At 45.4% G+C, this 27,545-nt stretch overlaps 1 protein-coding gene across 2 annotated transcripts in view; it reads left to right on the top strand.

The window, feature by feature from the left end:
- GLB1L2 (galactosidase beta 1 like 2) overlaps positions 1–27,545 on the top strand; it is a 49,686-nt gene that overhangs the window by 18,656 nt on the left and 3,485 nt on the right. The window contains exons 6-18 of one of the 2 annotated variants that reach the window (XM_045790752.2): positions 4,437–4,529; positions 7,318–7,399; positions 12,983–13,053; positions 16,231–16,315; positions 17,934–18,071; positions 18,631–18,711; positions 19,125–19,231; positions 19,902–20,042; positions 23,668–23,739; positions 24,023–24,101; positions 26,390–26,477; positions 26,773–26,884; positions 27,315–27,431. In XM_045790752.2, the coding sequence (XP_045646708.1) occupies positions 4,437–4,529; positions 7,318–7,399; positions 12,983–13,053; positions 16,231–16,315; positions 17,934–18,071; positions 18,631–18,711; positions 19,125–19,231; positions 19,902–20,042; positions 23,668–23,739; positions 24,023–24,101; positions 26,390–26,477; positions 26,773–26,884; positions 27,315–27,431 (1,266 nt within the window). The remainder of the gene's footprint in view (positions 1–4,436; positions 4,530–7,317; positions 7,400–12,982; positions 13,054–16,230; positions 16,316–17,933; positions 18,072–18,630; positions 18,712–19,124; positions 19,232–19,901; positions 20,043–23,667; positions 23,740–24,022; positions 24,102–26,389; positions 26,478–26,772; positions 26,885–27,314; positions 27,432–27,545) is intronic. The other variant, XM_087868260.1, reaches the window with a different exon arrangement.

Genomic DNA, 27,545 nt, shown 5'->3' with positions numbered 1-27,545 from the left:
CACATAGATCAAAGGAATTACTTGACCATTTGTAGGGTAGACAAATAAAACACTCAGTTAAATCTGAATTTCAGATAAACAAGGAATATGTTTTTTAGTATAAATATGTCCTAAATATTGCACAGGACATACCTACATTAAAAATGTTCATAATTTATATAAAAATTATATAATATATATAATATAATTTATATATAATAATAATTATATAAAAATTAATTCATTGTAAATTCAAGTTTAACCAGCTTTCTTGTATTTTTATTTCTTAAGCCTAGAAGCCCTAATCATGAAAGAAGTAAGAGGCCAGGAAATTATTAGCCTAGACTTTTGCAAGGAAGGTGGGATTACTGAGATGCTTCAGCAGGTTGTAGTAGATTGGGTGTTGTAGGTAGAGGTGGGGGTTGTAGGGAAGGTCGTACCAGGAATATGCCTCAGAACCACTCTCAAGTATGGAAATAGTGTACCAGAAATTAAAAAAAAAATTCTGGGTATAACATAATTATTTTGTTTTTTATTGTGGCAAAATATACATAACATAAAATTTACTACTCTTCCCATTTTTAAGTGTAGAGTTCACTGGCATTACATATATTCACATGGTTGTGCAAACATTACCACCATCCATTTCCTGAACTTCTTCATCTTCCCAAATTGAAACTCTGTATCCATTAAACATTAACTTCCTATCTCCCCTCTCCATAACCTCTGGCAACCACCATTCTACTTTCTGTTCCTATGATATTGACCATTCTAGATACTTCATATAAGTAGAATCTTACAATATTTGTCCTGTTATGACTGGCTTCTTTCATTTAGCATGTCTTCAAGGTTCATTCGTGTTGTAGCACGTGTAGCAGGTGTCAGGATTTCCTTCCTTTTAAAGACTGAATAATAATCCTTTGTATGTCTGTATCGCATCTTGTTCATCAATTCATTCATCAGTGGACACCTAGGTTGCTTCTGCCTATTGTGAATAATGCTGCTATGCTAGGTAATCTTAGTACAGGTTTGTCAACTTTGTTCATCTTTCCAAAGAATTAACTCTCGGTTTTGTTGATTTTTCTCTGTTTTTTTATTATCTATTTTTATCTCTGTTCTAATCTTTATTATTTCCTTCCTTCTGCTACCTTTGAGTTTAGTTTGTTTCTTTTCTCTAGTTCCCTAAGGTGAAAAGTTAGGTGTTGATTTAAGACCTTTCTTCCTTTTTAATGTGTTTACAGCTATAAATTTCCCTCTTAACACTGCTTTTGCTGCATCCCATAATTTTGAATTTTTATTTTCATTGTCTCAAGGTATTTCCTGATTTCCCTGTTATTTCTTGTTTGAATCATTAGTCGTTTTTAAGAGTGTGTTGTTTAATTTCCACATATTTCTGGAATTTGAAATGTGAATTTTTCAGTGTTCCTTCTTCTGTTGGTTTCTAGTTTCATTCTATTGTGATTGGAAAAGATACATTGTATGATTTCGGTCTTTTAAAATTATTAAAACTTGCATTGTGGCCTAACATATGATCTATCCTGGAGATTGTTCCATGTGTACACATTTGAGAAAAATGTGTATTGTGTTAGTGGATGGACTGTTCTATATATAGGTTCACTTGTTAGGTTAGGTTAGGTTGATCTGTAGTGTTGTACAAGTCCAAATCTAGGTCTTTTCATTGGGGAATTTAATCCATTTACATTTAAAGGAATTACTGATAGGGAAGTATTTACTTTGGTCATTTTGTTATTTGTTTTCTCTATGTTTTGTAGCTTTTTCCTCCCTTATTTCCTCCATTACTACTTTCCTTTATATTTAGTTGATTTTTTTTATAGTGACAAGTTTTAATTCCCTTTTAATTTCTTTGAGTGTATATTCTGTAGATATTTTCATTGTGGTTACCATGGAGATTACAAATACTGTCCTAAAGTTATGACATTCTATTTTATATTGGTGCCAACTAAACTTCAGTCACACACAAAAACTACTCCTTTACAGCTCTACCTCCCTGTATGTTACTGATGTCACAAGTCAAATCTTTATATGTTGTGTACTCATTAATATAGATTAGTAGTTATTTTTATGCATTTGTCTTTTGAATCCTGTAAAAAAGAAGTAGATTTATAAACTAAAATTAGAACAATACTGGTTTTTACATTTTTCTTTTTTTTTTAAATTAGTTTCAAGAGGTAGAATTTAGTGATTCATCACTTGCATATAACACCCAGTGCTCATTACATCAAGTGCCCTCCTTAATGCCCATCACCCAATTACCCCTTTCCCCCACCCACCTCCCTTCCAGCAACCCTCAGTTTGTTTCCTAGAGTACAGCATCTCTTATGGTTTGTTTCCCTCTCAATTTTCATCTTATTTTATTTTTCCTTCCCTTTCCCTATGTTCATTTGTTTTGTTTCTTAAATTCCACATATCAGTGAATCATATGGTATTTGTCTTTCTCTGACTTATTTTGCTCAGCATAATACCCTCTAGTTATATCCACATTGTTGCAAATGGCAAGATTTCATTCTTTTTGACATTTACCTTTAGTGGAGAACTTTGTATTTTCCTATGGCTTCAAGTCACTGTCTAGCATCTTTTCATTTCAACTTGAGGGACTCTATGTAGCATTTCTCATAAGTCAAGTCTAGTGGTATCAAACTCCTTCAACTTTTATTTGTCTGAGAATGTCTTAATTCTCCCTCATTTTTTGAAGGACAGTTATGCTGGATGTAGAATTCTTGGTTGATAGTTTTGTTTTTTTTCTTCCTTCAGCACTTTGAATGTATCATCCTTCTGTCACTGCCCTGCAAGATTTCTGGTGAGATATCCACTGAGAGTCTTATTGGGGATCACTTATACATGTCAAGTTACTTTTCTCTTGCTCCTGTCAAGAATCTCTTTTTGTCTTTGGCTCTGACAGTTTGGTTGTAATGTGTCTTGGTTTGGTCTCTTGGTTAATGCTTCTTGGACTTCAGTGAAGATTCTTGGATTTGTATATCCATGTCTCCTCAAATTTGAGAGGTTTCCAGCCATTAATTCTTCAAATAATCTCTCCGCCCCTTTTCTTTCTTCTTTTTGGGATTTCTGCAATGACTATATTTGTCTGCTTACTGATGTGTTTGTCCCTCAGGTTCTATTCGCTTTTCCCCATTCTCTGTCTTTTTCTGTTCTACAGACTGAGTAATTTAAAATGACTTGTCTTCAAGTTATCCCATTCTTTCTTCTTCCTGTTGGAATTTGCTGTTGAATTTATATGGTGAATTTTTCTATTCGGATATTGTATTTTTCAACTACAGAAATCCTGTTTAGTTTTTCTATACTTTCTATCTCTTTATTGATATTTTCACTTTGCTGATATGGCCTCTTCCTGATTTCTTTGTCCATGTTTTCTTTAGCTCTTTGAGTGTGTGTGTGTGTGTGTGTGTGTGTGTATGGCAGTTGTTTTAAATTTTTTGTGTAGTAAGTCCAGAGTGTGTTCTTTAGAGACTGTTTCTAGAGATTTACTTTGTCCTTTTGAATGAGCTGTGTTACCCTCTTTCTTTGCCTTGTGTTTGTTGTTGTTGAAAACTGGGCATTTGAAACAACAGTCACCTCTCTCAGTTTTTGCAGACTGGTGGGGAACACCTTCCTTATTTGGTGGGCTCCTAGGCATTAAGATCAGCATGGGGAGATGGCTTTAGATCTTCTTAGATGTTTTTTAGGCATGCATCTAGTCTGGCCTGAGTGTGTGCCACCCTTTTTTTCCTCCCAACTTTCCATTGCTGCTTTTACAAGTCTTAATTTCTAAGAGTCTCACCCCAGCTTCTTTTTGTGGCCTTAGATGTTCTATCATATTCCTCTGCCTATAACCCTTTGCACCGTGGCATACATGGGTCTGTAGACCCCCTGAAATTTTCACATGCTGTGGTCTTCATTGCCTTATGTAGCTTCCAACCTGAGATCCAAGCTATGCCATTTCCTGTCTGAGCTCCAAGTCAGATGACACAGAAACTAGTCTACTGGGCAGCCTACAGACAGTCCAGAATATTGCAAACAAGTTCCATTTTGCTCCTTCTGTCTTGAGGGAGGGAACTGGGAGTTGGGTTGCTTTTTTCTGACTATGCCATGCTATGCCAAGGAGGGGGAGCGGCAAGGGTGAGCAAAAACACCATGAGATTTCTTATCATTTTATACATGAGTTTTTCTTGATTTGCTTGAACATTTAACTGGTTTCCAGAGCTCTTATAAAGTTATTTTAGTCAGTTTGTAATTGTTTATTTGATGTTTCTGTAAGGGAACAAGGACCTGGAGCTCCCTACCTACTCTGTGTCTTACTGACATCGTTCTCAATTATATAATCAAATCTTTTGAGACTTTTGCTTTCAAATGGAATATTTTGCTAATTGGTGATAAGTGTGGTGAAATTAGTACAGTTTCCACTACAAACTCAGCTTTTGATTATTTCTTTCTTTCCCCAGTACAAACATGGAGGCCCCATCATTGCTGTGCAGGTGGAGAATGAATATGGTTCCTATAACAGAGACCCCGCCTATATGCCTTATATCAAGAAAGTAAGAGTCAGCTTGGTTTATTTCTTTACATTCTTTCCTCTGAAATGTAGTATGGGCTATGATGTGACATGTTGGTCTAATTCTTTTCTCATTAATACCACATTTCCTAGCACCATTTATTAATTAGTGAATCCTTTCACCATACTTTTATTTCAGTGGGGTCATCACTTATTTACCCTTTATCGATAGAGTCTAATTGGGGGTTGCAGTACACACGATACTGCAGTGGCTGAGAATAAAGGGATGGGTGTCATTGAATGTAATGATTAGTGAAGTCTCTCTATAGAGGCTGCTGTTATTCTAGCATCTGAAGCAGGGGTTCCCAGCTTCATCTGAACATTCACTTTAAAAATCCCTATGCCCAGGCCACATACCATACTAATCAAAAAAGAATCTGTGGGGCAGTCCTCAGACATCTGATTCCAATGTTTGGGTTAATTTGAGAACCACTGATCTAATGTATGGCAGGCAGATCAGGGCAGGGCAGGCCTAGATGACACTTAAAAGAACGGGGCTATACTCAGATCTGGTTTCTATGCATTTTTCTAAACCTCCATTTTCTCTTCTTTGGAGTGGGACTAATGAGAGAATTTGCCTCTCTGAATTGTGTGTATGTGTGAGATCACTTGGCTCAGGACTGTTCTAGGCATATAGTAAGTAGTCAATAAATAAGACTTTGATAGATTATTGGCAGTGGTTTTAGAGTACTTAGCAGGACGGGCCATGGTGTGGGTTGAGGAAATGTTAAGTGGGCTCAGGGAATCCACCTAATTAAAGCTGCTTTAGCTTTAACCCTTGATGTCAGCATCTCTTCTGCTGTCATAGGCAGATTCATTTTCCATCTGGAAATTACCTCAGTCCTTGCACACAGGTGGACCAAGCTCAAGCACTCCAGCTTATAGGTTCTCATCTAGTCTTCCCCCTTCTTATCATCTGCAGAAAGCCCCGTGTAGGGAGCAAGCCTATCTCTAGGAAGAGGCATTCCCAAAGCTGGGAAGGGGAAAGTTGTGTCCGGATAGTCAAGCCCACCTGCAGCCTGTTTAGACCATACCTTGAGCTCCCTCTTAGCCTTTGAATGAGCTAGAAAAATCCCAGCCAGGGCCCAGGATAGGAGAACTTCTCCCACTATAACTCCTTCCCTTAGACTGTCTCTTGAATGCTGGGGCTTCTCCAGCAGGTGTTTACTGAGTCCTGAGCTGTAGAGAAGGAGAGCTCTGCTGATGGGTGGAGAGGAGAATGCAGCCCCTTCAGGGGCTTCTCCAGCTCAGTCAGCACTTCCTTGGTGTCTGGGGAAGGTATCCATATGTGAGACAGATGAACAAAGAGAAGCTGCAGCACCCACCCACTGTCATCCTGAGCTCTTGGAAGGATCCCCTCCTGAGCTGCCATGCAGCTTCTCCTGGGTGTTGCGGACATACGGGCACCATCAGCATAGGATGACCTTGGGTAAATCACCTCACCTTTTTGAGCCTTATCTTCATCATGTGCTCCATGGAGACAAGAATGCCTTTCTCTAAGGCTGCTCTGGGAATGAAGTGAGATTACAGAAACAAGACCCCTCACTCTGCTTGGCAGATTGCTGGTGCTTAGGAAATAGTAATTACCCCTTACAGTGTGCGGTCAATAAATTAATGCCTGTGAAAGGTCAAGTAACTAGTACAGCTGTAAAAGAAGGTTACAGCCTCCCAACCCCCACGATACTGTATGCATAAGGTAGGAACTGAGGCAAAGCCTGTTACATACCGGCGAATGACTGGCTGGACAGTTGCGAGGTGCTGGGTCCTTTTAACGTGACATCTCACCTTGCTTAATGGATTGAACTTCTGCAGCTTCTGTTGTCTCTAAGAATTAGGGCCCCCTTTGCTGTTTCCTTACTGGCATCGGGCTTTAGACATGAACATTGTGTATCCACTTGATTATCTCTCTGTCTAACCTATTTCCCAAAGGATTTGGTTGAAATAAGCAGTCTTGTAAAAATACCTGCAGGGAAAATTAGAGGAAAGTCCCCCTGGCTGGGGTTTCTCATCCAAAAGAGCCCACAGCCCCAGAGCAGAGCCTTCCAAGCTGGACAGACTCTGGATTCAGTGCCATACCATCTAATTTGCTCTGTATCCCTTAACACTTTATCCAACCTCTCTGAGACTCTTCCTCTGTACAGTTATTCATTGTGAAGAGTGAACAGGACAGTCTATGTAAAGTATTTAGCAGGAGGCCTGGCATGACTGTAAGTGGCTCATAAGTGGTAGCAGTTATTCTGAGTAGTAAGATAGTCATTGCCTCTCAGCACAGTGTGTGCTCCTTCCACTTCTTCATCTGATTGACGACTTTCGAGGAGCTCTTCCTGTTCTACTGGGCACACGCAGCGTGTCATGGGCGTGTGACTGTGTCGAACAGAGCCCACCCTGGCCCAGTGGGGGGAAAGGATGGGTTGCTTGCTTCTGGTGTGGGGGGAGCTGGAGGGTTGGGAGGGCCTGACCCGCTCGTGGAGCCCCTAGCAAGCCGGCCTCTGAGTAGGCCCATCTGGGAACAGCGCACTAGCCAGATCTGGCACCTCACCAGATCTGAGGCAGCTAAGGGTCCGCCAGAGTCTGACAGCCCTGCCCCTGCTTCAGCTGGACTTCAGCGATAGGAGCTTTGTTGAACATGTTAGGCACAGACAGGATAGGTTTCTGTCCACCTTCTGCAGAGAAGTAAATGCTCTATTTTGAATCTTTCCCACTTTCTTTTCTGCTGCCACCTTCCCAGCTCTGAGAAACGACAGACTGACCTGTTTCCTTTTCCTCCACAGGCCTTGGAGGACCGAGGTATCGTGGAATTGCTCTTGACTTCAGACAACAAGGACGGCCTGCAAAAGGGAGTCATGGATGGAGGTGCCTGCCTGGAAGCCGTGCGGGGGTAGGGTGGGAGACAGCACCCTGGCCTCACTCTGCATGCTTCCCCAAATGGCGTGGGCCGCAAGTGGCCTTTCCCTGATGTCTGAGCTTCTCCCATGTGCATGGCATTGGGCCCAAAGCTCTGGGGCTCGGAGGGTTGGAGGATCTGTGGCAGACGGATCTCTGGTCTCCACTTCTGCTGAGCACTCACTCAGGACACTAATAGCGCTCTGCAGACTGCAAGATGGGAATGGTGAGTTGGTCATTCTAGAAGGAAGGTCTCCGAATGTCTGCAGAGAGGGCAGAGCAGATGAAGCATTATGGGGTGTCCTGTGAGGGTGGCTTACTCAAACCCTGCCCAAATCATGGAGATGGCTGACCACTGTCCAGGGGGTATGTAGCCCCCATCATAATGGCAGCTGGCTGGGCAGCGAGTGTACAGTAGGTCACCGTGGCGGCTCTCCATCCAGCGGCATCGGTTCCCCTTACTCTGCGTCTCTTCCTGTTCCCGTAGAGGTGCTGGCCCAGCTTCACCCTGTGCACTAAGCCCCTGGTCCCTCAGCTACTCAAGCGCATTGCTGCAGCAACTCCCACTCTGCCCTGGGTCATCAGATTTTCTCTCTCTATTGGGTCATTCCCATCTGCATATAAACACGTTGTTATTTCTCTCTTCTAAAACAAATCTCTTGACTCATTTCCCTATCCAGAGGCTGCTGTGTTTCTCTGCTCCCCTTTTAAGAGATTTCCCCATGTCCATGCTCAGTGACTGCCCCAGTCCTTTTCCTCTCCATCTCTCTTAAACCCTCGCCATTCCACTGCCACTGCTCTTTTCAGGGTTGCCAGTGACCTCCATGTTACAAATTTAAATGCTCATCCTTGTCACCTCTGACCTCTCTGATTTTGTCAGCAATCATCAATCTCTTTCCCTTGAAATGTTTTCTTCCCTTGGTGTCTGAGACCCAATTTCCTGGTTTTTCTCCGACCTCACAGGCTGCTCCTGCTTGGTATCTCCTGCCAGTCACTTCTCTGTCCCTGCGTTCTGATGTTTAAATCCGTTACTTCTCACTCCTTGGAATGAATGTTCCTCCCCCGCATACACTCACCACTCTGGTGATGTCATCCAGGTGACTTTAAGTCTGACCTGTGTGTTGATGAGTGTGAGATGCACGTCTCCATGAGCGACCTTCCTGAACTCCTGCCTCACATGGGCCTCTGCCTACTGGGCTCAGCGCCCGGGAAGCTGCCGGTCTCAATGGAACCTGTGACGAACTGAACTTGTCTGTTTCCCTCCCAGAGCCTGCCCCGCTTTCGGTCTTCTTTTTCTCAGTAAATTGCAACTCCATTTCTCCCAGTTGCCCAGGCCCTAAACATTGTAGCACTCTCAGGCCTCTCCTTGTGTATGCCTGACACACAGCAAATCCTTTTTTTCTTTAGCTTTAGCTTCAAATGTATCCAGATCCAAGAAAGTTTTACCACGTCCGCTATTACCATCACTCTGACGTGTGTGGTTGCAACAGCACTGAACTGATCTCCTTTCTTCACTGTTGATTCCCACACAACTTTTTCTCAACATAGCAGCATTTGCAAATGTCATTTGGATCGCCTCAGGCCTCACCTTAACTCCAGGTACACTCTGCCTTCCTCAGACTCAAGCACAAGTTATGAGAAAGGCCTCGAAGGGCCTCCTTTGACTTGTGACCTCTGTGACCTGGCTAGGTGTCTCCTGGCTCTCTGCCCCCGCCATCCTGTTCCACCCTCCTCCTGGCCGTCTGTTTCTGGAACATACTGGACACCCCCAGCCTTCCTGCAAAGAACTTTATGGCTGTTCCCTTTCCTCCAGCTTTTCTCCCAGGTCACCTCAAAGCACCCACTTGAAATGCAGCTCCTCCTGGAGCTCACCCAGCCCTTCGGCCCTGCTTTATTTTTGCCTGCTAACGTTCTGGGTAGTTCTTTGTATTCTTTACCTGTTTGCAGTTGTAAGTTCTGCCAGGGCCTGGTTTCTGTCTTGTTTGGCTGTGCTCTTGTGCCTGGACACGGTTCATGCTCCCCAAGGATGATGGTGGTTGAAGAGCCTCCTATGAGCTGCCAGATGCTTCTTGTGGGCTCTCTCACCTGCTTGCCTCCGCTGCAGCACGCCGGGCTTCCCGTTCCTTCTGCGTCGCCCTCCCCTCTACTAGACTGAACAGATAGGGCCTTTCATCTCCGCAGCCCTAGGCCAGCTCCGGCCTGCAGGGGGCACTCAAGATGTGACTTGGATGAATGGGCAAAAGAAGGCCCTTTTCCCAGACCGAGTTCCTCGAGGGCCAGCCGCGATCCCGCCACGTCCACGGGATGGCACTGTCTCCCTGTGGCTGCTTCCAAGGCCTCCGCCGGCCCATCACTTCCGGTGAGGCCGGCAGGGTCTGGGGTCAGTGCCATCAAGACCCCTTGGAGGCTGGTGCACGGGTTTAGCGCGTCAGCACCGTGCTGAGCAAGGCCTCGGAGGCACGGAGGGAGTCAACGACGCCCGCTGCGGGACTCCAGGCCCTCCTCCACGGCCCGCTCCGCCCCTCGCCACACCCCCGCCGTGCCCCGCCCCCGCCGTGCCCCTCCCCCTGTCTGTCTCCGCGCCTCCGCCCTCTCAGTGCCGCCTCCCCACCGCTTTCGCCCCTGTGCCACTCCCTCCGTACCCCCTCCTCTCTGCCCCCGCCTCCGCCCCTCCCTCCCGGTGCCCTGCACCCCAGCTCTGACCTCCGGAGCTCTGTCTGCTGTCGGAAGGACGTTTCTCAAGTACTTAAAAATGTAATTACAGTTAGGCGTTCACAGGTGTAGAGTAAGATCACAGAAATGCGTGACCCTGGCCCGTGGCATCCCGGCGGCGTGGCTCCCTGGTGATTCTGGCTGGTTTCGTGGTGCCCGCCTTACCCGCGTGGAGACGCCCCTCCTGCCCGCCGCGGTGCGGTGCGAGAGATAGTCGGGGCAGTATTTGTGAAGTGACTCGCTTTCGGGGGGCTTAGTTTTCACTTCCAGTGTGTTTATCCCATTTATTTTTCTTCTCTTTCAAGTCTCTTTTCTCTCCCCTTCCTCTTTTATTGCTATTTTTAAAAAATTTGACTTGACACACACGTGCTTGACACACGTTACATGAATTTTAGGTGTTACCCCCTTTTCTCTTTTAAACAAACCCTTTACCAAAGATTTTCCAAACTCCTGTCACACGTGTGTTTCAAATACCTGAACGTATCAGATTCTGTGTCAAGTCCACGGGCTGAGACCCCACCGCCCCTGATCTGATGGAAGCCAGCTACGGGCTTTACCCGAGGCTGAGCTCTGGGTCTCCCGCCCAATCCGCTCTCCGCACTGTGCCCAGATTTCTAACACCCACCCTCACTGCTGAGGTACAAGGACAGTCTGGTTCCTGATCCTTTTATATGTTCTGTGTTTTTTCCCCTTCCCATTTCTAGAAAATTACAGGATTTTCCCTTTATCCTTGGTATTCTGGTGTTTCACAATGATGTTCTTTGGTGTAGGATTTTTTCCTTCTGTGGAACTTTTGTGCATCATCTGAGTGGAAACAGTTGTGGTTGCTGTCAGTGGGACATCCAGTCAGTGCATTTTTTAAAATATGCTTTCCCTTCTTTTTTCTGATCTTTTGGTCACTCCTGTTATTTGTAGATTGGACTCTCATATCTATTCTCTAAATTGCTGATCTTTTTGATGTATCTCTGCCCTTTGGTTCCACTTTCTGGGTGACTTCCTCAATTTCTGTCTTGTAATCCTTCTCTTATTTCCTTGGTCTTGTTTTCTTGCATATATTTCTTTTCTCATGGCATACTTTTTAAATGGACACCATCTTTCTTACTTTGCTCTGAGGATATTTTACTTTTTTTTCTTTTTCTTTTTTTAATATTTACCAGTTTTACTCAATCTTCCATGTGAGGGGATTTTCTCCATTGCCTGGCTCTTGACTGAGCAGTTTTAAGAGGAGGCACTAAATGGCCAGTTGGGAGCTGAGTGCCAGGAGGGGCTGGGGCACGTGTGCTTCCGTGTGCGGTGATTGGGTTGGCATGTGCTGTTTCCAGGAGGGAAACCAAAATGTGGGTGGTAGGAGGTACTGTCTTTAGCTCTGTTAAGTGTTTCCAGAGACGAATCCTCTGGTCTGGTGCTGCAGATATCCTGGGAGCAGGCAGGAGGAATGGGCAGGAGGAATCCCTTGGCTGAGATGGCCCTAACTGACCTGCTGCAGTTCACACTCTGCTGTGCTGATCCCCCCTAGCCTGGAGACACTCGGGCTCAGCTTTCCCAGAGAGCGTGGTCCTCTAGGGTGGGGCACCAGTGGGGAAGAGGCTTGAGGAGTGTAAGAGGCAGGGGACGGAAGTGTGCTCCCCAATGCACAGTGCCTGGGACGTTAGACAAGGACTGGGGCTGGAGGTGGGGAGCTGGTTGAAGCTTCTTCCACTCTCCTAGGCTGTTGACTGACCAGCTGCCCTTTGCAGCCTCCGGAGATTTTCTTGAAACTTCCTCTCTGCTTTGTCTCCTCTCTGGGTCTTGTTCTTTATGGCCTTCCACCTTTGGATTTCTTTTTATATTAGCGAAGAGTCAGGAAGGCTAGGAATAGATGCCATGTTTTTAGCCACGCTAATCCTATTCACTTCTGAGATTTCTTCCTGCTCAGTTTCAGATAGGCCTCCTGCCTTCAAGGTTTCTCCTTTAGGTGAGGAGGGGTCTGGATGTAGCGTCTTTATCCAGTGGCTTGCTGGAGGATGGTGACATCACAGGGCAATGGGTCAGTGTCAGATGGGCCTGGGGTTGCAGCCCTACTCTGCTGCTCACCAGTTGTGTGACCTTGAAGCAAGTTGTTTAACCTCCTGGAGCCTCAGCTATTGTTTGTTTGTTTTTAATCACTGGTAATCAGTGGCTTATGTCCAACAGACGAGTGCCAGGGTGGCCAGCTTGGCAGGCTGGCTCAGTCTCTGTTCATGCCTTCCCAGCTCAGGCCAAGCCCAGTGCATATGAGGCCTACTGTCCAAGCAGACAACAGGCAGGCAAGGAGCCTCAGAGCCAAGTTCTGCAGCTGGGGTAGGCCAAAGGGTCCATGACCATAGGCCAAATGTAGCACATCTTTCTTGGGCATACCTTTCACTGATGCCATTTAAAATATAAAATATAATTTTAAATTAAAAAATGGACACATTATGGAATGTAATAGAAAATTAGCCCTCATTTAAGAAATAAAAGGGGAATCTTCATTTAGATCATTACTTTGCACTAGATGCTTCAGGTGCAAAACAAAGATCAGACTCTGGGCTTCTGTGAAGGAATAATTACCAGAAATGTACACTCTGCTTGTAAAAATTACATTAATCAAGAACAGATGCCTAGTGAGTGATTGCCCTGTAAGCTCTGTGCTGTGTGGTGGAGTTTCTGAGAGGAGCAAGATAAATCTCCTGACATCAGAGGACCTAAACTCTCATTGGAGGTGGGAAGCAATGTCAAGATTAATTTATTTTGCTGGTCAATTGGGAAAGGTCTGGGTTAGTTCAGAAAGTCTCCCTGGCTTTAAGACAATGCTTTGTTTCTCTTTCTCCTTTCCATTCACAGTGCTGGCCACCATCAACTTGCAGTCACAACATGAGCTGCAGTTATTAACCAACTTCCTGTTAAGTGTGCAGGTAAGTCTGGCCCAGGGGCAGCTGCCTGTTCTGCTTGGCATGAGTGTAGAAAGTCCTAGAGTCAAGTGGAGCCTCTGTCAGGAAGTGTGCAGTGCTGTGAGGTACCTGCAGCTATACCCAGGGCTCCGGGATGGGGAGAGAAGGACTCTGGGCTCACTCAGCCTTTCATCTCACAGCCGTTCTTCTGCACTGAGGCTTTCAACCCCCGTGGCCCCTGTATTGCCCCGCCCCCAAGCAGGGAAGCAGTGTAGAAGCGTAGCTGTTTCTCCAAGGTGGTGTTGTATAGACTGATGCATGGATGTGGTTTCCTGCCTCTTGAGAAGGGGGCCCTTTTTGGAGGCCTAGGCTTGGTGTGTTCACAGAGGCCCTGGACTAGAATTCTGTGGACTCCAGTAGCTCCAGATATGCTCATTTTGGGATTAAGAGGAGAAATGCTTTCCTGGCCTGTACCGTGTGTTTCTGACCTTAACCCGTAAGGGCCCTCTGGGCCTAGAAAGATTATTGTCATCAGCAAGATGGGGAGCCTGGGCCATTCCAGGTCAGAGGAGAGAGGAATTTCTGCATATAAGTTCACATCCTTCAGGCTGATGGGAATTTACAGTTAAATCCTATTCTGATTGATTTTTCTTTTCTAGAGTTCACGTGTCTCTCCCAAGGAGGCAGATAGGATCTGGCCACAGTAGTGGCAGCCCATGCACAGAGCTGGGGCCCCATCTCTCACTGTGTCTTTCTGACGGGTGTGAATGCCCCAAACTGTCACCACCTATTAGATGTAAGCATTGATGCCCGGGGCCTAGCGTGGAGCTATTGGAGCATTAGTGTCACCGTGACTAGGCCTGCAGGGATGCTGGGGCTGCTCTCCATTCCACCTGTTCATTGCTTAGAGCAGAAGTAGGTCCAAAGGCACAGCCACATGAAGTCACCAGGGGAGTGTGAAGCTGTGGAAGATGAGGGCCACCTGTGTGTATGATGGGGCTCCTACCTGAGTTTAGAGGGACAAGCCGAATGCGCAGGGAAGGTGACCAGGAAGAGATGGGGCAGGATGGGACCTGATGCCACCAGACTTTGTTAGGCTGATCAAGGGAGAGATAGTAGGTCCCGGGGGGGCCCAGGTCCAGCCCCTTTCTCCTTTCCTTCCTTCCTCCTGGGCTGACTCAGTGCCTGCTCTGTGTGTGGAATGTGGCTAGGCCCTGTCACCCTGTGGTGACTAAGATGGCAGGTCTTTGCCCTCATGAGGTTTGTGACCTACCTGGGGAGATAAACAAACAAACAAAAAAATAACTGCCCGGCAACTTAATAGGATCATACTTGAGGGCTGGCTAAGGCAGACCTAGGATGCTGTGAGCTGTCTCTCTGCCCACCTGGTAGTGTGACCTCTCTGTGAAGATTCCTCTTCTGTGAAGGGGGATGACAGTACTCCATCATGGGGTTGTTTGAGGAGCAAATGAAGTAATATTTGGAAAACACCCGGGAAAGCAAGGCTTCATGTTGACTGCTTTAGGATCATCCTTCGATTGGGGGCCCTACACCTGTGCACCCAGACCGGGTCATCCTGCCTGACAGACTGGCACCGTTCATGGCCGTTTCATTTGCAGTTCAGTGATGTCTGATTTTCTCAAGGAAGGGGACTTAGATCAGAGTCTGCTTTGAATGCTCAAACTGGACAGGCTCAGCTCTGCTAAACTTGGGGTGTCCACCAGCACCTCGCTGGACCCCATGTGCATGCCCAATGGTGAAGATAATTAACGTGTTTCTTGAGCACTTCCCAAGTGCTAGGCACCATGCGCGAAAGGCTTTACGTGCATTATCTCATTTAATTCTCTAGTAACCAGGTCCGCTGGCTACTGTGGTTACTGTTGTACAGTTCAGGAGACAGATTTGAGAACAAATAGAGCACCCGGTCAGTGGCAGGTAAAAGGGTACAGCACAGTCTGACCGAGGCAAAGCTCTAGCTCTTAACCACATCATGAAGGACAGTGACCTGGGCCGTTGTTGAGCACCCCCATACCTTGGCCCTGGCACTCTCAAGTCAGAGACCCCCTCCTGGCCCTGGAGATCATTGACATGTGGCACATAGAATCTATTTCTCCCTTAGTGACTTAAACATGGTACAGTATATCCTCTTCTTGGGAGGTAGACAGCTGTTAAAAAAAAACCAAACCACCAGTCTTGCTAAAAAAAATTATCGTGACTACTTTGGCTTTTCCTCTGGCGTGGTTGGTATCTTCTACTCAGCAGATAAGAAATCTACCCCATCACTCTGGACCAGATTTCGTTGCTCTGTATGTGTTGCCCTCTAAATGTAAGGCCATCACTAACAGAGAAAGTACTTGATAAATGAGGACGGCTCTCTGGTGCGGAACCTGAAACACGAGAGTATTAGTCCATATATCTCCCCCCGATGCCCTGGTGCTTCTGCAAACACGGCACAGTAGAGCATGGTTCTGGGAATGATTTCTGCATCCTTGGGGTAGTCCCGCACCAAAGTCAGTATTCTGAAGTAATATTAGAGACTTAACTGTCATCGAATGTCCTAGCCAACGTCTGAAGCCAGACACCGTGGCTGCAGGGCCTGCACTGTGAATAGCTGTGCTAAGTAACTTCCTGATTTTCTTGTCCAGTTTTCTAAACATATGTTTAAGCTAGACCTCAAAGAGGGGCCCACTCTACAGCCCTCTGACTCTTCTAGCTAAAGGGAAACAGCAACTGAGGGGTCTGCCTCCACGGGGTGCCTGTCAGAGGTGGAATTATCCTGATAGAACATTCTCCTTCCCTGAGAAAGGAGAGGCAAAGCTTGGCTTGACCCAGAAAGCAAACCCATATAGGAAAAGACTCCCAGAGCACATGCTGCATTTGGATGCAGACTTCCTTTGAACACATCCCTGTGTTTTCTTGCTTTCTCTGTATGCAACATTAAAACCATGCCAAGGCAGCAGGGTGTCCTGCATCAACTTTGGTAGTTCATTCTGCTTTCCACTGCAGTGTGGAGGCCACATGTGGAGGGTAAGCTGGTGCAGGTGCATTTGGTCCTCACCTGCACACTGCTTTTGATGGCCTTAACGGCAAGGAGTGTGTGGCCAGGGAAGCGTTGGGAGGGAGAAGGGCTGGGATTTCCCCGAAGGAAGAATTCCCCTCTGCCTCTTTGGGCCAGCTAACTTCTCATTTTGTGGTGCCCAGAGGGTTCAGCCCAAGATGGTGATGGAGTACTGGACAGGGTGGTTTGACTCATGGGGAGGCCCACACAACATCCTGGATTCTTCTGGTGAGTGCTTTGCGGTACCTACACCCAACCCGTGTATTGACCTATGAAGTAAAAATCAGTTCCAAATAACCTGCTAATTGATGTCAATGAGCTGTAGGGTGCAAGGCTCCTGGGATTATCTGCATGTCATAGTCAGCTCTTGATATCCCACAGTCATGTGTCTAGACATTTGAAGTGAATGGTAGGACTCTTAACCCTGCTTTATTATGTTTTTATAATTAGATAAGCAATGTCTACCTATTGCAAACATCCAGCAAATACAGAAAATGTAGAAAGAAGAAATAAAAACCCCAGAGCCCAGAGAAAACACATACAGGTGACTTTGGAACAATGTGTCAGTTAGGGGTGCTGACCCCTCTGCACACTTGAAGTCTGGGTATAACTTTTGACTCCCTCCCAACTTAATGACTAATAGCCTACTATTGACCAGAAACCTACCGATAGCATACAATTGATTAACACAGATTATGTATGTTGTCTGTATCATATTCTGTGTTATTACAATAAAGCCAGCTAGAGAAAAGACAGTGTTGTGAAGAAAATCCCAAGCAAGAGAAATACTTCACAGCACTGCACTGTAAGAAATCATGTGTAAATGGAGCCATGCAGCTCAAACCCGTGTCGTTCAGGGGTCAGCTGTACATCGTGCAGACAGTTCTGCACATCTGTCTGCAGCCCTGTACGGACACACAGAGATAGGGACACTCGCGGTCGTATCTGCTCTTTGTTACCTGCTTGGGCCTGATTGACACAAGTGAACGGCCTTCTATACTATTAGAGATTCCATCACTGTATTAAAGAATGCAAAGAACCCTGTTGTATTGGTGATTAAACCACAATTTATTTAGCCATTCTCTTATTGATGAACATTTAGGTTGTTTCTAGTGGTTTTTGTTCATCGAACACCATTGCAGTGAACATCCTAGAACATTCAGTTTTGCATACCTGGCATATTATTTCCCTAGGATAAGTTCCTAGCAATAGAATTGCTACATTAATTCCATTTTGATATATATGTACTAAACTGCTCTCTGGGAAGATTATAGCAATTCTTCCTATTATTAAATGAGAATACCTATTTCCCACAGATTCATCAACACTGGGTATTAAAATAATTTTTAATAATTGTCAATCTGATTGCCAATGTATATGTATGTGTGTGTGTATATATATGTATATTAATACTTTATATTTCTCCTTTGATGCTAACTTTTCACATCTTTGGCTAATTCTCTAATAGAGGTGGGACTGGGGAGGTGGTCAGAAATTACATCTCCAATTAAGAGTCCAGTCTTTTGCCTCTTACCATGTATGAGTAATGGTTGAGAAGGATGGAGGCGGGAGGCTGCCATTGTTCAGATCACAGTCGTTGGACACTTGGCCATGATGGAACCAACAGCTGGAAGGCTGCAGCTCGGGGGCTGGGGTGCTGGCCCTTTTCTCTTCATACCCCTCATCTTCTGTGATTGTGATTCTAATGGAAGCTGAAGGGCAGAGCTATGGAGTTGAATTTGATGGGGTTGAGGGGGATCAGGAAAGCTGAGAGGCCAACAGGACTTGTGGCTTGTCTCAAACTCTGACTCGCTCTGCACATCCCCTTTCTCCTCTCCTCCTGCAGAGGTTCTAAAAACAGTGTCTGCCATCCTCGATGCTGGCTCCTCCATCAACCTCTACATGTTCCATGGAGGTACCAACTTTGGCTTCATAAATGGGGCCATGCATTTTCATGAATATAAATCTGATGTCACCAGCTATGGCAAGTATTCCCCAACAGCGACCCTCCCTGGAACACCCCACATTTGCATGTCTGGGGCTTTTTATGCTGAGTCCTTTTGGGGCAGTGTCTGGCACCTTTAATGCATTTGGCTCTAGAGTGCCTGGGGAAGGGATGGTTTTGCCTGGATTATCACTTCTAAACTACTAGAGCAGTAGGAGACTAAAGCCCACTGACATGCCCATGAGCCTTTGGAAGTCACTGGAGGAAGTGAGAGGTACAGCCAGGATGAGGGAAGGTCCTTTGATGGGGGCAGCCTCTTCTCCCTACTTAGGCCCTTGAGATGTGTGACCCCTGACCCCCTTTGGGTGGAGAGTCCCCTAAAGGTAGGCAAGATGCAGGAAATGAAGGGTCATGCTATGGCCATGGCACTTTTGGTGGTACTTTATAGTATCTAGTATTTCTTGCATTCTGACTGATGGCTCACACCAAAAGTGTTCTGCTTCCCAAATTGCTGGGATGAGGACCCTGCCGCCACACCCCAGCTTCTCCCTTCTCTTTTTGCTGCTGTGACCGGTGACAGTGTCCTGGTGTCTTGCAGACTATGATGCAGTGCTGACAGAGGCCGGGGATTACACAGCCAAGTACTTCAAGCTCCGAGGTTTCTTTGGCTCTCTTTCAGGTACCGGGCAGACAGCAGACTCAAGCACCAACTTTTTGGGCCCTTGCTTTTGCTCTGAGACCCTTAAAGAGTTACTTCTTCACTACCCCATCTCAACCCCAGTTGACCTGTGTGCAAGAATGTCTCTAGACAAGGACAGGGAAGTTTGAGAGACTGTTTTCATTGTAGTTTGTCACCAGCTTTACCTCTCTATGGGCGTTAAGACTTCTGAGGATATGAGAAAGTCAAGTCCACTACACCCCCCGCCCCCATGTTGCCTTCCTAGCGGGGCCAGGCAGCCTAAGAATGTTTCCCTCTTGGCTCTGGGATAAAGGAGCACATTGGGCTGAGGACAGGAGCCAGGGGCTGGGGAGACTGGAGGTGGCAGTGACTTTTTGGGTTCTCTTGGGATGGCCCTGTTGTCTGTGTTGCAGGTGTCCCTCTTCCTCCCCAACCTGACCTTCTTCCCAAGACTGCATATGAGCCCTTGAGACCAAATTTATACCTGTCACTGTGGGATGCCCTGCAGTACATGGAGGAGGTGAGTGCCTTGAGGCGGGGAAGCTGGGGCAGTCGCTAGGTGGGCCAGTGGGGCTGTGGAGGGAGAAAAACCAGTGCTTGATAGCTAGAGGTCCACTCCCTGACTGTAGAGCTCAGAGGAAAAAGAATAAATTGGTGCTAGAGTGTGAAGTGGAAAGGAGCAAAAAGAACTTGAAGAAAAACTGGGTAACACAGTAGGCAGTCTCTCTCTCCAGCCTTGGTGGACAGGGAGGAGGGTGAAGAGGCAAGTGAATGGACTGTATCCCCCTCGGAGAAGAGGTTGCATCCCTGGAGCTGACCCAGTGGGGTGCTGTGATGCAGAAATGAAGGTGGATTGAAAGGCTACAGGTCTGGTACATCTCCGGACTTCGTTCCATTGTTATCACATACCTGCCATCCCTGTGACCCTGGACAGCCATAGGGCCAATGAGAGGAGAAGTCAAAATCAGAATTTTGGAGCTTGGAGGGCCAATTGGCCGGATTGGCTCCCCATGTTTATATAATGAGAGGTCAAACTAGACAAAAAGGTTAGAGGGCCTCTTCCCCCAACCCCCCAGTCCCAGGTGGGGATCTCTCTGCTAACCTGCACTCCCCCAGAAGGCTCAAGATGAAGTTGCTGCCTCTTTTCTCTTCTGCCTAGCCTATATCTTCCCCTACTCTTCTCTATACAGCCAGTCAATTCTGAAAAACCAGTCAATATGGAGAACCTGCCAATAAACAATGGAAATGGACAGTCCTTTGGGTACACTCTGTACGAGACCACCATTGCTTCATCGGGCATCCTCAGTGGTCTTGTGCGTGACCGCGGACAGGTAGGGGTGATTTCTCTTTTTAAAAAATTTTTTAAATTTAAATTCAAATTAATTAACGTATACTGTATTATTAGTTTCAGAGGTAGAGTTTAGTGATTCAACAGTTGCATACAATACCCAGTGCTCATAACTTCAAGTGCCCTCGTTAATGCCCATCACCCAGTGACCCCATCCTCCACCCACCTTCCCTCTGGCAACCCTCAGTTTGTTTCCTGTAGTTAAGAGTCTCGTATGGTTTGTCTCCCTCTCTGTTTTCATCTTACTTTATTTTTCTTTCCATTCCCTTATGTTCATCAGTTTTGTTTCTTAAATTCCATATATGAGTGAAATTGTATGGTATTTGTCTTTCTCTAAGTGACTTATTTCGCTTGGCATAATACACTCTCGCTCCATCCACATCGTTGCAAACAGCAAGATTTCATTCTTCCTTCATGGCTGAGTAATACTCCATTGTACATATATAACACATCTTCTTTATCCACTCATCTGTTGATGGACATCTGGGTTCTTTCCATACTTTGGCTATTGTGGACATTGCTGCAATAAACATTGGAATGCATGTGCTCCTTCGAATCACTATGTTTATATCCTTTGGATAAAATACCTAGTGGTGCAATTGCTGGGTCATAGGGTAGCTCTATTTTTAACTTTTTGAAGACCCTCCATACTGTTTTCCAGAGGGGCTGCACCAGTTTGCATTCCCAGCAACAGTGTAAGATGGTTCCCCTTTCTCCACATCCTCACCAACATCTATTGTTTCCTGACTTGTTAATTTTAGCCATTCTGACCAGTGTGAGGTGGTGTCTCATTGTGGTTTTGATCTGTATTTCCTTGATGTTGAGCATTTTTCATGTGTCTGTTGTCCATTTGTATGTCTTCTTTAGAGAAATGTCTGTTCATGTGTTCTGCCCATTTCTTGACCAGATTTTTTTGTTTTTCGGGTGTTGAATTTGGTAAGTTCTTTATAGATTTTGGATACTAGCCCTTTATCTGATAAGACATTCGCAAATATCTTCTCCCATTCCATAGGCTGCCTTTTTTAGTTTTGTTGACTGTTTTCCTTGCTGTGCAAAAGCTTTTTAGCTTGATGAACTCCTATTAGTTCATTTTTGCTTTTGTTTCTCTTGCTTTTGGAGATGTGTCTAGCAAGAAATTGCTGTGGCCGAGGTCAAGAGGTTGCTGCCTGCGTTCATCTCGAGGATTTTGATGGATTCCTGTCTTACATTAGATCTTTTATCCATTTTGAATTTATGTTTGTGTATGGTGTAAGAAAGTGGTCCTGTTTCATTCTTCTGCATGTGGTTATCAAAGTTTTCCAACCCCATTTATTGAAGAGACTGTCTTTTTTTTTTTTTTTCCCATTGGATATTCTTTCCTGCTTTGTCAAAGATTAGTTGACCTTAGAGTTGAGAGTCCATTTCTGGGTTCTCTATTCTGTTCCATTGATCTATGTGTCTGTTTTGTGCCAATACCATACTGTCTTTATGATTACAGCTTTGTAATACAACTTGAAGTCTGGAATTGTGATGTCATCAGCTTTGGTTTTCTTTTTCAACATTACTTTGGCTATTTGGGGACTTTTCTGATTCCATACAAATTTTAGGGTTGTTTGTTCCAGCTCTGTGAAAAATGCTGATGGTGTTTTGATAGGGATTATATTGTTTTGGGTAGCATATACATTTTAACAATATTTGTTCTTCCAAGCCATGAGCATGGAATGTTTTTCCATTTCTTTATGTCTTCCTCAATTTCTTTCATAAGTGTTCTATAGGTTTTAGAGTATAGATCCTTTATCTCTTTGGTTAGGTTTATTCCTAGATATCTTATTGTTTTTGGTGTAATTGTAAACGGGATCAATTCTTTGGTTTCTCTTTCTTCTGTCTTATGGTTAGTGTATAGAAATGTAACTGACTTCTGTGCATTTATTTTATATCCTGTCACTTTGCTGAATTCATTCATTTATTTATTTATTTATTTATTTATTTATTTATTTATTTATTTATTTGACAGAGAGAGACAGCCAGTGAGAAAGGGAACACAAGCAGGGGGAGTGGGAGAGGAAGAAGCAGGCTCCCAGCAGAGCAGGAAGCCTAATGCGGGGCTCGATCTCAGGACCCTGGGATCAGGGCCTGAGCCGAAGGCATACTCTTAACGACTGAGCCACCCAGGCACCCCCACTTTGCTGAATTCTTGTGTCAGTTCTAGCAATTTTGGGGTAGAGTCTTTTGGGTTCTGTACATAGAATATCATGTCATCTGTAAAGAGTGAAAGTTTGACTTCTTTGCTGATTTGGATGCCTTTTATTTCTTATTGTCTGATTGCTGAAGCTAGGACTTCTAGCACTATGTTGAACAACGGTGGTTTGAGTGGACATTCCTGTCGTGTTCCTGACCTTAGGTGAAAAGCTCTCAGTTTTTCCGCATTGAGGATGATATTCGCTGTGGGTTTTTTGTATATGTATATTCAGGTATGTTCCCTCTATCCCTACACTTGGAGAGTTTTAATCAAGAAAAGATGCTGTATTTTGTCAAAGGCTTTTTCTGCATCAGTTGAAAGGATCCTATGGTCGTTGTCCTTTCTTTTATTAATGTTATGTATCACACTGATTGATTCGTGGATGTTGAACCACCCTTGCAGCCCAGGAATAAATCCCACTTGGTCGTGGTGAATAATCCTTTGAATGTTCTGTTGGATCCTATTAGCTAGTAGCTTGGTGAGAATTTTTTTTATCCATGTTCATTAGGGATATTTGTCTGTAATTTTCCTTTTTGGTGGGGTCTTTGTTTGGTTTTGGAAAGAAAGTAATGCTGGCCTCATAGAATTGAGTTTGGAAGTTTTCCTTCCATTTCTATTTTTGAAACAGTTTCAGAAGAATAGGTATTAATTCTTCTTTAAATGTTTGGTAGAATTCCACTGGGAAGCCATCGGTCCCTGGACTCTTGTTTGTTGGGAGATTTTTGATTACTGATTCAGTTTCTTTGCTGGTTATGCATCTGTTCAGGTTTTCTATTTATTTCTGTTTATATGTTTCTAGGAATGCATCCATTTCTTCCAGATTGCTTAATTTGTTGGCATATAATTGCTCAAAATATGTCTCATAATTGTGTGTATTTCTTCAGTGTTGGTTGTGATTTCTCTCCTCTGTCATTCATGTTTTTATTTATTTGGGTCCTTTCTCTTTTATTTTTGATAAATCTGGCAAGGGGTTTATCGATCTTACTGATTCTTTCAATAAACCCGCTCCTACTTTCCTTGATCTGTTCTACTTAATTAATTTATTTATTTATTTATTTTTGGATTTCTATACCATTGATTTCTGCTCTAATCTTGGGGCATCTTCTCTTATTTCTTGTGACCTTGTAGTCATCAAGCCCTACCATATGCATCTGACTCTCTCCTCAGTGCTCACATATCTGCCTGTTACCAGTGTGTAGAAATGGCCCATCGCCATCAGCTCTGCTGTCCTTTTCAGCTGCAATCATGGGCATTTGTTTTTCCTCTATGCCTGGCTTACCCCCATTTTCACTGCACACACATAATGTTACCCCTTTCTTTGCTTATCAGAGATGCCTCTAATGCCTCCCTCCTGTCGACCATGGATGCTTTCTGTCTATTCATTTGGCAGGTATTTGTGAACACAGTGTCTGTAGGATTCTTGGACTATGAAAGGAAGAAGATTGTTATTCCCTTGATCCAGGTTTGTTATCCTAGGGAGCTGGGTGATGGCTAGCATCAGCTGCTTCCTGAGCAGATTTGGTGGGAGTGAAAGAGGAAGACCTGGAAGACAGGAGGCTCCTTAACCACAGAGCTGCTGATGGAAAAAGGGGCAAAACATTGCTATCTGATCAGCGGGTACTCTTTCACCCCCATTCTCAGAGTTCAGGGAAGAATTGGGGTTCCACAAAGAAACTCTGAGGTGCAGCTGTGATCTTATGGCTGGGTAATCAGGTGGTCATCATCAACCACTGTGTTCCTGGCAGGGTTACACCAGGCTGAGGATCTTGGTGGAGAATCGCGGGCGAGTCAACTACGGGGATAACATTGATGACCAGCGCAAAGGTGGGTCATAGCATGTGCTGAGAGAAGAGCTTCTAGGGCTCAGCAATGCCTGGCTATCTTTTCTTCAAACCAGTGCACCAGCTGGTCATGGAGGCTGACTGTAGTGAGGTGGAGTCATGGTGGCCCATTGGAGGGAATTGGATTGTGGAAACCCATTGAAGGGAGGTGGGTCATGGAGGCCCACTGGAAGGAGGTGGTTTGTGGAGGCCCATTGGAGGGAGGTAGGTGATGGAAACCCATTGGAGGGAGGTGGATCATGGAGACCCGTTAGAGAGAGGTGGGTTGCAGAGGCCCATTGGAAGGAGTTAACTCATGGAACCCCATTGGAGAGAGGGGAAGTGTGCCTTCCGAAAGGCCCACTTGGGTTCTGACCTCTTTCTTTTGCATGTTGTCCACATGTCCATGGTGAACACACAGGGAACGCTGAGCCAGCCTCTCCAGATCTCCCTGGGTTGCAGTCTGCTTTAGCAGGGGCTATCTGCTGGGGCTGGGCTGGGGGTGGTGAGGCTTAAGGAAGGGGATTCCCAGGAAGCCAAAAATGGCATAGGACCCCTGCCTCCTTGGGTCTCCACACTGAATTTTTCTTTTCTTTTCTTTTCTTTTCTTTTCTTTTCTTTTCTTTTCTTTTCTTTTCTTTTCTTTTCTTTTCTTTTCTTCCTTTTCTCTTCTTTTCTTTTTTCTTTTTTTAAGAGTTTTTATTTATTTATTTTAGAGGGAGAGAGAGCGAGCACGCACAAATGTGAATGGGGGGAGAGGCAGAAAGGGAGGGAAAGGGAGAGAATCTCAAGCAGACTCTGTGCTGAGCATGGAGCCCAACACAGGGATTGATCTCAAGACCCTGAAATTATGACATGAACTGAAACCAAGAGTTGGACACTTAACTGGCTAAGCCACCCAGGTGCCCCAGAATTTCTTTTCTTGATCCACTGTGGAAACCCACCGATGATCTCATTTGTGGTAGGGAGGAGGAAGTACATACAGGAAACAAAAGGCTCTTGATGGAATCCTCCCCTAGGAATATTCCACCAACTCATTTTATTTTTCCTGGCCTTCTAAACCTTCTGTGCTTAAATTGGCCTCTTCCTTTTCATCTATCAAAATGTAGGTGGTTTCATGTAAGTTATAACACAAGAATTTAGAGAAATAAATCCTGCTATGGTAAGGGATACTGGTGACCTCCCAACTCTCTCATGGGTGTTTGCCTTTGTAATGAGGAAACTTGTGCACCCCTTCCTTTCCTGCCTGGGAAGTGCTGTGGCCCAGCCATTGGGGGTTTCTTGGGTCTTGGGGTTTGGCCCTCTCCAGATAGGCCTCATGGTAGCTTCTAGCACTGTCCAGGCTTACCTTCCTTTTCCCCTAAATAATCCCCCAGTGTTCCTCTCTGGATCTTGGCTTCTTCCCTAAGGAGCTCCATCTCCAGGCCCGTCTTCACTTCCTTTGCTTTCCTGTGGTCAGAAAGGGATTGCCAGGTTCACCCTATTCCCAGTCTTTGCCTCCCTAGGTTCCTGAGTAAAATGTGCTCTGGACTGTCACTGTGGAGTACTTCTCCCCTATAAGTCAAAGACCTCCCCTTCCCCCACACCTGCACCTGCAAATTAAGAGTCTGCACTTCCCATCCTATTCACATTCCCTCTCTAGCAACTCAGCAGCTCCATGATTGTGAGGACTGTGGGAGCTGCTCCAGGACTAACATTGCTGGCCCCTTCCCCAAGCCACTAGCTATTCACCGTGCAAGTGTGTGTGGGTCCTCGGACTTGGATCTCCAAGTCATATTGCCATCTGTTCACATTTTAAATACTTAATATATCTTTAATCCTAGGTTATGTAGAAGATTTCTGGCTGAGTTATTAAGTCTGTTTAGTCTGGGACCCCACTGAATCTGACCTTGAAGCTAAGTTAGAACTGCTGTGACCACTTGATTATCTGCCCTTTGAGCCTCGTTTTATTGTGTTGTAATTCTTATCCCCAAAAGGGAGCTTCCCCTTCAGAGAGAGGCCAGAGATTGTTCTCACCCAGTGACATTCTCAGCTCTCATTGCCCTTGGGTGTATTCTTCCACACAAATCCTAGGGAGGTCCTGGCAAACACCACTATGACTCATTCTTTTCTCCTCTGGGATTTCTAGAGAAGGTTTTATGCCATATGGAGAGCTCTGTAGGGAGTATATACTTCTGGAGGAATCCTCACTGGAACTTTTCAGAAATTCTCCATGTATGTGCAGAGCCTTAGCTGGGTCAGCTGTGCCCCTGCCTTTGGCCTCATTCATGTTTCCTTGCCTCCTTCCCATAGGTTTAATTGGAAATATCTATCTGAATGATTCTCCCCTGAAAAAATTCAGAATCTACAGTCTGGATATGAAAAAGAGCTTTTTTCAGAGGTGAGTCCCCACCCCATGAAGTTTGTGAACCCATGGATAACGTGCAGTAAGAGGCAGGAAGGCCCAGAGAACTGCTCTGCCCTAGCCCCTCTCACTCAAGTGTAAACAGACCCAGAACCCAGAGCAACTTGCCCAAGGTAGGGGCAGTACCAGCGCTAGAGACTAGGGAATTTCCATGATACCCTGGTTAACAGGTTAGGGGGGGACTTGGAATGCCTTTGTAATTAGATTCGGGACAGGGTCCAAATCTGAGAAAGTGCCCTCCTTTCTTTCTTGTCTTCCATTCTGTTCATAGGTTCAGCGTCGACAAATGGAGCCCTATCCCTGAAGAACCTATGTTCCCTGCTTTCTTTTTGGGTGCCTTGTCAATTTCCCTTTCCCCTTTTGACACCTTCATGAAGCTGGAGGTTTGTAGTCCCCTCCCTGCCTGGGTTCTCTAGTCTTCCCTCAGAGAGCGCTGAGCCCAAGCCCTGTACCTGTCCTTGCTGGAGCCCTCTATACCACCTGTACCCAGAGATTCTCTGTGTTGCCTTCTCTGAAAGGCCCCTGGGACTTCCCAGGGGTGGGGGAGTAGACTCAGAGCAGAAGAACTACCTGGCGGTGCTTCTCAGGGTCCAGGTCTGCTCTTGGGTACGTTGCTGGAGAGGCTTAGAGCTAGTGGATACAGGCGATAGAACACGCATATGTTAACCTCATGGCTGTTGAAATATTCGTTCACGCTGATATCTTGGATGCTGAGAGAAGAGCGCATGGCATGTGTCTGTCTCTGTCTTCCCATGTGACTTTATACTCGGTGGCTTTCGTGGTCAACTAATCCCTTTCCCACTCTGATTAAAGGGCTGGGAGAAGGGGGTTGTATTCGTCAATGGCCAAAACCTTGGACGCTACTGGAACATTGGACCCCAGGAGACCCTCTACCTCCCAGGTGCCTGGTTGGACCAAGGCATCAACCAGGTGGGAGCACTGGCAGCTTCTTCCCTTCCCCAGCCCTCCCCGGTATCATAGTATTTCCCTGGGGGGCTGAGTCTCAGTCTATTTAGGTTGGTTAGGGTAGGAGAGGGGGCAGAA

This window comes from Ursus americanus, chromosome 16, assembly GCF_024610735.1.
Source record: "Ursus americanus isolate L20-20 chromosome 16, mUrsAme1.1.p, whole genome shotgun sequence".
NCBI lineage: Eukaryota > Metazoa > Chordata > Mammalia > Carnivora > Ursidae > Ursus > Ursus americanus.
Note: the sequence above shows the minus strand (reverse complement) of the source record. Positions and strands in the feature narration are given on the sequence as shown.